This window comes from Carcharodon carcharias, chromosome 2 (genome assembly GCF_017639515.1).
Source record: "Carcharodon carcharias isolate sCarCar2 chromosome 2, sCarCar2.pri, whole genome shotgun sequence".
In the NCBI taxonomy this organism is placed as follows: domain Eukaryota; kingdom Metazoa; phylum Chordata; class Chondrichthyes; order Lamniformes; family Lamnidae; genus Carcharodon; species Carcharodon carcharias.
In genome coordinates, this window is record NC_054468.1 from 124,381,456 (window position 1) to 124,391,755 (window position 10,300).

Sequence of the window (10,300 nt, forward strand, 5' to 3'; positions counted from 1 at the left end):
TTATTTTAAATCTGCAGAAATACAGAAGGGCAGGGCTGCACCAGCACCCAGCCTCACAGGCTGTCGTTTAGATGTCCCAAGTGTATTATTAGTTGTGTGCAGCCCTGCACTTGTCTTTTGATTTTATTGTTGGTCAAATATCCTCATTTCTGTTGCATTTTCTCCTGGACAGTCTGTTGGAAATCTGTGCTTTAACTTCTTAACAGTCAGTCCACAAAACGTGCTGAGGCTGCAAGAGACCAACGAGTACAGGTTCCATTCACTTTGCCACTTCAATCAAGAGTGGGTATTGTAGCAGCAATATACTGTTGGGAAGGTGCTTCTGCACACTGAGGGAGATCTGAGGTACCTGGTGGCCACCAAAAGCTTGTATTGCAGGAGCAGCTCATCAACCAGTCATCTTGGTGTAAAAGGGAGAGGACAAGCATCAAGCTCTCTTGAATTGCAGAGAAATTATAGAAACAGGCTTTTCAACTCAATTGGGTTGCAGTTTACCAGAAAGAGGCTTTTTTTTTTTGCAGTTATACATTGTGGCATCAAATTTACATACCTTCTCTTGACAGGTCTCCCAGATTGATACTGCATTCGATTGTTTGTTGGAGGAAGAAGAATGTTTTTTGGAGGAGAACCACCCACTATCTCTGGAATGGGCACAGATGGTAATAAATGTTAACAACATCTTGAAGGTAAAGCATTGAGAGTTTTCATATTTTAATTTAAAGTTGACACAACCAGTTTACTGAGCCTACAGAAAAAGCAAAATACTGCGGATGCTGGAAATCTGAAATAAAAACAGGAAATGCTGGAAAAACTCAGCAGGTCTGACAGCATCTGTGGAGAGAGAAACAGAATTAACTCTGTTAAACTAATTTTTGAGCTCTGAAGAAGTGGCATACGGACTCAACGTTACCTCTGTTTCTCTCTCCACAGATGCTGTCAGACCTGCTGAGTTTTTCCAGCATTTTCTGTTTTTATTACTGAGCATTCACTTCACCTTTGGAAAGTATTCTGTTTTCTTATTTGTATGGAAACAAGGGTGGGGGGGGGTGGTTCAGTTGGATTTAAAGGGACACTAGCTTCATATAAGAGTTGAGCTGAACTTATGAGGCAGTACTGGAAATCACATCAACATTGAGTCACTAATGCGTCATCTGATGGAAATGTACTATTTCTGTTTCCACCTACCCTAATATAGTTAGCTGTTTCTTGGCGGTTAGTATTTTGTTCCAGTGCAGTCCTCCTGGAAATCTAAGGCAAGTTAGCTTTTGACCTGTGTAGCACAGGCTGTGAGCGGACCAGGAGGAGGAAGACCACCAACTTAAATCTTGTTTTAGATGTTCTTGTTGTTCCTACCTGCTCCTGAACAGAATATCTTGCATTTAATCTGTGATGTGCATCTCGAGCCTAGTAAGTGCGAGTGCACCTCCTCCTTGTACATTGGTGGTGATCAGGACCCCTGCTCCTACAGCTTACTCTCCCTGCACTGTTGCTGTTGTTGCTGACGCTTGTTGGGACATTACAGGTAGTGTGGGGGAGGGATCAGCTGAAGAGCCTGCTCTTTAGGTGAGGCATTGAAGATCAGTTAGTGTTCTTGGAACCATGACCCAGCACACCTTCATAGAGGCAACATTGGGAAGAGAGTTTTTACCTGTTTCAGTTTGAATTCTCTTACAACTGCATTCCATTCAAAATATTCTCACTTGCATCGATCTAAATCCAGTTGGCATCCTAAGTACTGTTTTGTCGGCCTGTTGAGCAATGCTCTTTGTTCACAGTGTGACCCAGAAGCCTTCACAGAACTAACTGTTTGATTGAGAAAGTGGTTTCTGCTTGCCTGTTGTCCGTAGTCAGCATGGATGGAAAAACTAATAAACTAAATAAACAGATTGAGAAAAGACAATTGATCCCGTCAAAGCTATTCAATTTGTGAACTGTGTGTAAGACTTAGCTCTGCTGTTTCAGTGGGCTACAAGTATACAGTGGTCACAAGTTAATTGAAATACTAATGGGTTCAGTGCCCTACACACTCATACATGGAGGCATTAATCAATAAGTAATAGCCTGCACATAAGGAGAGGGGACAAATTCATCAAGGCTCCTTAGACAGCACCTTTCAAACCCACGACCACTACCATCTAGAAGGACAAGGGCCTACACCACATGGACTGCAGCGGTTCAAGAAGGCAACTCATCACCACCTTTTAAGGGCAACTAGGGATTGGTAATAATTGCTGACCCAGCCAGTGAAGCCCACATCACGTGAATAAAAAAAAAAAATCTTCACTAGCAATCTAATCTGCCTCTTACTGCTGAAAACACAAGTATCTGAGTGAAAGTAAACTCATCACTTCCAATATTGGGAGAATTATGGTGAAGCAATTAGGTAGGCTAATAAAATATTTGGAACAGTGGAGTGTACAGGGATGCTAGACCTGTTTAGCACTGGTGTGACTGTTTGTTTCTTGTCTGTAGGAGGTATCTGGCTTGATGACACAAGGGTAAAATAGAATCTTTGGATGTTTAGAGCACAGAATATAGCCATTTAGTCTAAATGTCTGTGCTAACTCTCTGCAAGAACAACTTGGTCAGTCCCACTCCCCTGCATTTTCCCTGTAGCCCTGCAAATTTTTTCCAGTTGTCCAATTCCCAGATCCGAACCACTGTGAGTAAGAAAGGTTCTTCCTCATTTTGCCTCTAGTTCTTGCGACGTTCACCGTAAATCTGTGTCCTCTGGTTCTCGATCCTTTCACGAGTGGGAACAGTTTCTCTCTCTGCTCTGTCCTGACCCCTCATGATTTTGAACACCTCCATCAAATGGCCCCTTAACCACCTCTCCCCAAAGTAGAAAATCCCCAGCTTCTCCAGTCTATTCACATAATTGAGTCCCCCATTCCCTTTCAAATCTTCTCTGCAACCCCCTCTAACACTTTTACATCCTTCCTAAAGTGTGTTGCCCACAATTGGACACTTCTCCAGTTGAGACCTAACTATTTTACGTAGGTTTACAATTACTTCCTTGCTTTTGTACTTTTTTTAATATAAAGCCCAAGATTCCATTTGCTTATTAATTGTCTCTCTCTAATTGATGTGCAGGATATGCTGCATGCAGCTGTCCATTACCGACACAATAAAAGCTCATTTTATAAGTCACCAGAAGAGGCTGAACAAGAACCCGAGTATGTTCCCTGGACAGGTGAGATGGTTTCTGTGGATTTAATTGGAAATGCAATGGAATTCAGTGGTTTAGAATATAGCTGGTGTGGGAAAGCTCTGGTGTAGTCTGTAGTGAAGATTTGTGTTTCTTAGTTTAGAATGGCTTATCTGGATTCTAATCTAGAACTGTGTTCAAGTTTGCTGTGGCAGTTGAGAACTTTCCATGTTTACCAAGTAGTGTTGTGACACCAGCAAGTATACATCATTCACATGAGAGGTGGAGAGTGAGAGTTCTGCACATTTCCTTGAGGTACTCGTTCAAGATATTGGCTCATTTAGTACATTCCAACTTCACCTCTCCTTCCCTCATCCCCATGCAGTATTATTTTGGGAGGATTTGAGAAGGAAGTCAAGCTGTTCCCTGCCTCTGTGTAGTTTTTGAATCCGTTATTGGCTGCCTTGAGCTATAATTTTGTCCTCCCCCTGCTATTTGTATATAAGTAACGATCGAACTCCACTTGTTTCCTGTCACAAATGACTTCAGGGCAGTTGCTGGAACAAGGTGATGTGCCATTCTATGGTGCATCAGCGAGGTAGGACATCAGGTAGGGGAGGATGGCCGGTAACCTGTGGATACAAATTTTAAAAATTTCTGCGTTAAGAGATGAAATTTTTTTTAAAATCGTTGAGTAATGATCTGGAATACTCTGCCTGAAAGAGCAGTGTAAGCAATCTCAAAAGTAAGTTTCAAAAAGGATTTGTATAGATACTTGAAAAAGAAAAAATTGGAGGCCTGTGGAGAAAGATCAGGAGTGTGGGACTTTTTGGATATCTCTTTCAAAGAGCCAGCACCAGCATGATGGGCAGAATGGCAGAATCATTCTGTGATTCTATGAACTTTACCTGCCCCATGCAGAGAATTAATCATTGTTAAAAATTCAGCTATTGCTTATGACCCAGCTTACAAATGACAATGCAATTTACATTTCAAGCTTTCAACTTCTCAGCATTTTATTTATTATTTCCTCTTTAAAGCATCCAGTGGTCCAACGGGCGTGAGGTCTGTGATCCTTCGGCAGACTGATGCTGTTCTAAACAAGGTGTACCCACAAGTCGACACTGCTTCACGTAACACCCTTCTTGAACAACTGGTGGCCCTAATTGATTTCTATTTGGATGGCTACGTATGTCAACTCAAGTCAGTGGACAGACCCACTCAGCAGGAAAGATACAATAAATTAGACTTGGAGTACACTCAGAAACGCTCACGTTTGCTGTCACAATTACGTATGTACAACAATCCACTTTTCCAACATTTTTGTCTAAGCTTGAAGAAGGTTGGGCTGTTCTCCTTAGAGAAGAGAAGGTTGAGAGGTGATTTGATAGAGGTGCTCAAAATCTTGAGGGGATTGGGCAACGCCAGTAGAGAGAAACTGGTCCTAATGGTGGAAGGGTCGAGAACCATCGGACACCAATTTCAGGTGAATTGCAAAAGAAGCAAAGGTGACGTGAAGAAAAGCTTTATTACGCAGCAAGTATTTAGGATTTGGATGCACTGAGTGTGGTGGAGGCAGATTCAATCATGGTTTTCAAAAGAGAATTGGAGAATTATCTGAGGAGAAAATAATTGTAGGGAGGCAGGGAAGTGCGACCAGCCAAGTTGCTCTTGCAGAGAGCCGGAATGGACAAGATGGACCAAATGGTCCCCCTTCTATGCTATAGCCATTCTATGATACCAAGTTTACAGAGTAGCAGCCTGCACTCCTCAAATGTCACTTCTTTCTGCATCTTCAATGGAAAACTGATGATTTCAGCAGCTACTATTAAATATCATATTTCTTTCATCAGTACGTTTTCTTTCTCTGACCTGGTTGGCTAAAAGCTACATGTAAATTAATTCCTTATAAAGGTCAGTAGTTTAGTTGCTCACTTTCAGTTACAGCGATGGTTTCTGTTAAATATCAGTGAGACTTCACTGCCTATGTTCCAAAGGCCAGTACTGCCTTTGTCTTCTATTGGCTGCTAATTTTACTCTTCCAGCTCCTTCTGCTCATTGCGCCCCAAAATATCAGAAAAGCCAAGATAACTGGAGACTGAACATACTACACTTGGAAGATCATTGTTCTCCTCAATTCACATTGCCAGATACCATAGGTGATAACCTGTAGGAATGTGTGATTTGCTCAGTAGATTTTGAAGTAATGTGACGTGTGGGCCTGGGATGGTGGTGTTTGAGAAATATGTGACTTTAATATTTTTATTCTTTCAGTTTCTCTTGGGCAGTACCAGCTGACTGCTTCACTGGCAGAGAAATACTGTGACTTCGACATCCTAATACAACTGTGTGAACAGACTGACAATCAGACCAGACTACAGCGTTACTTGAACCAGTTTGCAGATCAGGTGCGGCCTTTCTACCTGTCTTCCTATTTTTTTTTAAGTTGTAGATTTTAAAAGATAACTAGTCATTTTGTTTACAATAAATAACTTACATTTATAATAAACTTAAATGCTGGGGAAACTCAGCAAGTTTGGCATCTGTGGAGAGAAAGAGTTCACGTTTCGAGTCCAGCATGACTCTTCTTCAGAACTTGCATTTATTTCCTGCCTTTCATGACCTCAGGACATCAAATTGTGCTTTACTGCCAATAAAATGATGTACAGTCACTGTTGTAATTTAGGAAAAGCAGCAATCAAATTACATACTTCAAGCACCCACAGACAGCTGTGAAACACTTGACCAGGTAATCTGTTTTAGTGACGTCAGTTGAAGGATAAAGGTTAGCCCTGAGATCTTTAACTCCATCTGAAAGGGCAGATACGGCCTTAATTAAGCAGCTCACCTGAAACACAACACCTCCAATATTGTGACACTTCCTCAGTGTTGGACTAGATTACATGTGAATTGAATCCACAACCATCTGCTTCAGATGAGTGCTATCCACTGAACCACAATTAGGAGCATGAATCGGCCATTCAGCCCATTGAGCCTGTTCTGCCATTCAATATGATCGTGGCTGAGCATCCACGTCAATGCCATTTTCCCACACTACCCTCATCCCTATGTCATCGGCATTTACGAACATACATATGTATGAACATACAAATTAGGAGAAGTAGACCACTTGGCCCCTCAAGTCTCCTCTACCATTCAATAGGATCATGGCTGATCTGATTGTAACCTCAACCCCACGTTCTTGCCTACTCCCGATTAACTTTTCACCCCCTTGTTAATCAAGAATCTATTTAGCTCTGCCTTAAAAATATTCAAAGACCCCTCTTCCTCAAAAGGCGGTGGAAGCAAGTTCCAAAGACTCACTATACCCTCAGAGAAAATTTCTCCTCAGCTCTGTCTTAAGTGAACAACCCCTTATTTTTAAACGGTGACCCCTAGCTCTAGATTATTCCACAAGACGAAACATCCTTTCCACATCCACCCTGTCAAGACCCCTCAGGATCTTTAAAGGTTTCAATCAAGTTGCCTCTTATTCTTCTAAACTCCAGTGGATCCAAGCCTAATCTGCACATAAGACAACCTACCCACTCCTGGTATTAGTTTAGTAAACCTTCTCTGAACTTCTAATGCATTTACATATTTCCTTAAATAAGGAGACCAGTACTGTACACTACTCCAGATGTGGTCTCACCAGTACCTTACTTGTTGTACCTGCACACCAGCCTTTTGTGATTCATGCACTAGGACACCCAGATCCCTCTGAATCTCAGAACTCTACAATCTCTCACCATTTAGATAAATGCTTTTTTTATTCTTCCTGTCAAAATGAACAATTTCAGATTTGCCCACATTATACTCCATTTGTCAGATTATACTCCATTTGCCAGATCTTTGCCCACTCACTTAAGGAGACTACAAAGTGACATAGGTAGGAAAGCAAATTGTGAAGAGGACATAACCTTTCTTTGTGTCATCAGCAAATTTGGCAACAATTCCTTTGGTTCCCTTCATCCAAGTCATTTATATAAATTGTAAAAAGTTGAGGGCCCAGCACTGATCCCTGTGGCACACCCCTCGTTCCATCACCAAGAGTGGCTTGGTAGCACCATGACTGACTGAGCTGGCTGAGTCCTAAAAGACGTAGCTGCTAGACTGGGTCTGCAGCAGGTGGTGAGGGAACCAACAAGAGGGAAAAGCGTAGTTGACCTCATCTTCACCAACCTGCCTGCCGCAGATGCATCTTCCATGACAGTGTCAGTAAGAGTGACCACCGCACAGTCATTGTGAAGGCGGGACTTGGTCTCCACAATGAGGATACCATACCCTCCACTGTGTTGTGTAGTGCTACCACCATGCTAAATGGGATAGATTTCAAACAGATCTAGCAACTCAAGACTGGGCATCCATGAGGCGCTGTGGGCCATCAGCAGCAGCAGGATTGTACTTGAACACAATCAATGACCTTCCTTCCATCATATGGTCAGAAGTGGGGATGTTCACTGATGATTGCACAGTGTTCACCATTCGCAGTGACTCAGATACTGAAGCAGTCCATGTCTAAATGCAGCCAAGACCTGGACAATATCCAGGCTTGGGCTGACAAGTAGCAAGTAACGTAAGTGCCAGGCAATAACCACCTCCAACAAGAGAGAATGTAACCATCGCCCCCCAGACGTTCAATAGCATTACTATCACTGAATCCCCCACTATCAACATCTTGGGGGGTTACCATTGACCAGAAACTGAACTGGACTAGCGATATAAATACTGTGGCTATAAGAGCAGGTCAAAGGCTAGGAATCATGTGATGAGTAACTCACCTGACTCCCCAGAGCCTGTCCACCATCGACGAGGAATATCCAGGACAAAGCAGCCTGCTTGATTGGCACCACATCCACATTCACTCCCTCCACAGTAACAGGAGTGTGTTCCTTCTACAGGATGCACTGCAGGAACTCACCAAGGCTCCTTAGACAGCACCTTCCAAACCCACGACCGCTACCATCTAGAAGGACACGGGCAGCAGATAGATGGGAACACCACCACCTCGGAAGTTCCCCTCCAAGCCACTCACCATCCTGACTTGGAAATATATCACCGTTCCTTCACTGTCGCTGGGTCAAAATCCTGGAACTCCCTCCCTAACAGCCACTGTGGGTGTACCTACACCACATGGACTGCAGCAGTTCAAGAAGACAGCTCACCACCACTTTCTCAAGAGCAGTTATGGATGGGCAGTAAATGTTGGCCCAGCCAGTGTTGCCCACATCCCATCAATGAATAAAAAAACGCATGTGGCACTGCGAGTAATCCTGAGATTACTGCTCTTGAAGTCCTGCTTTTTAATTTCCTTCCTAACACCCTTAAATCTGCTTTCAGTGCCTCATCCCTCTTCTTAACTATGTCATTGGTACCAGTGTGGATAGTGACCTCTGGCTGTTTACCCTTCCCCAGAAGGATGTCCTGCAGCAGCTCTGACATCCTTGATCCTGGTACCAGGGAGGCGACACACCATCCTGGAGTCATGTCTATGGCCACATAAACGCCTGTCTGATCCCCTGACTTTTGAATCCCCTATTACTCTTCCACTCTTCTTCCTCCCCTCCTGTGCAGCTGAGCCACCCATGGTGCCACAGACTTTGCTCTGGCTGCACTCCCCTGAGGAACCATCTCCTCACCCCCCCCCACCCCCGTATCCAAAATGGAAAACTGATAAGCCAGTAAGATAGACTCAGGGGATTCCTGCACTGTCTGCCTGGTTCTTAGACTGCCAGGTGGTCACCCATGCCCTCTCTGCTTGCATGCTCCTAACCTGCAGTGTGACCACCTCTCTAAAAGTGCTATCCACGTAATCCTCCGTCTCTCAGATGCCCAACAGTGACTTCAGCTGCCGCTCGAGTTCCAAAACCCAGAGCTCAAGCTTCTGCAGCCATTGACACTTCCTGTAGATGTGTCCATCTTGGACATATGGTGCATCCATTACTTCCCACATATGCAGAATGTACATCGCACTGTTGAGCTGACCTGTCATACTGTAACTTTAAAAACTATTTATTACAAATAGAATAAGTAGAATAACTTAACCAGTTACTCACAAATCAGCTTCTTCCCCTGTAACAGTGAGCCAGCTACTGGAGGCTAAAGAAAGGAGCACCTCCCTCACTGAGCTCTCTCAGTCACCAAACTCCCAATTAAACTCTATGGCTCAAAGCAGCACTCAGGCAGATGAAGCAGTACCGAAGAAAGCCTGTTATACTTTCTGACAAACCTGGTTTTCAGAAGCTTGAATCAGTTGTTTGAGCTCGCTACCTAATTAACTAGCTGCAGCTGCTCTGAGCTTGTATATCCTGTTTTAAGGCTGGAATAAAACTTCTCAATTTAAGGAGTAATTTTTAGCTAATTGTAAATAAAAAGAGAAAAAAGAAAAAACTGGATTTTAGATGGAAATTAACCCTTAAATCTCCATCACTCACCAGTTCTCAGTGCACAGATTTTCTTTAAAAGTGAAACTTGTATTCAGCATGAGCCAGTTTCAGGCTTGTATTTGCTGTGAGAGAGTGACTGGTTACTCAAAGAGGAAAGGTTGATGCAAATCCTTGTTTCATTTAACAGAACTTTTCCGACTTCCTGTTTCGTTGGTACATGGAAAAGGGGAAAAGGGGGAAGCTTCTTTCACCGCCAGTGTCACAGCATGCACAGCTGGCCAGCTTCCTGCAGTCCCATGAGCACCTCAGCTGGCTTCATGAGATCAATGTCCAGAACTTTGAAAAGGTATTGGATTATGCCTCTGAAACTTGTGCTGTTTACATGTGAAATTTTGGGAAGAGAAAGAGAAAAGTCTGCAAAGGTTGGGAATTGGGTCTGCACAGAGGAAAGTTAATGTTTAGGGAGGAAACCCTACATTAAGAATCCCTTCCCCCCACTGGTTGTTTTCCCTGAGGGTGTGAATGTAGTTGGTCAGTAATTATTGGCCATCCATAATTGTCTTGAGCCAGTGCTGCTGGATGGAGGTGTATCTGTTCCCCTGATGTTTCAAGCAGTAACCTTCTCCCTGGTATAGGCTGCAGTTCAGGAGCTGCTGCAGATGCAACTGTGGTGATGTTTTACTGCCTAAAGGCAGTGTTTCCAGTGTGTTGTCTCCAAGTTGCTGAGTAGCAGCCCTGGATTTGTTTGTGCGCTTATCTGAACCTG

The 10,300-nt window shown here is 43.4% G+C and overlaps 1 protein-coding gene across 1 annotated transcript in view; it reads left to right on the forward strand.

The window, feature by feature from the left end:
* Window positions 1-10,300, forward strand: part of nup133 (nucleoporin 133) — a 54,076-nt gene that overhangs the window by 38,737 nt on the left and 5,039 nt on the right. Inside the window, exons 16-20 of the mRNA XM_041204590.1 lie at window positions 564-686; window positions 3,094-3,193; window positions 4,189-4,440; window positions 5,423-5,556; window positions 9,722-9,880. Of these exons, the coding sequence (XP_041060524.1) occupies window positions 564-686; window positions 3,094-3,193; window positions 4,189-4,440; window positions 5,423-5,556; window positions 9,722-9,880 (768 nt within the window). The remainder of the gene's footprint in view (window positions 1-563; window positions 687-3,093; window positions 3,194-4,188; window positions 4,441-5,422; window positions 5,557-9,721; window positions 9,881-10,300) is intronic.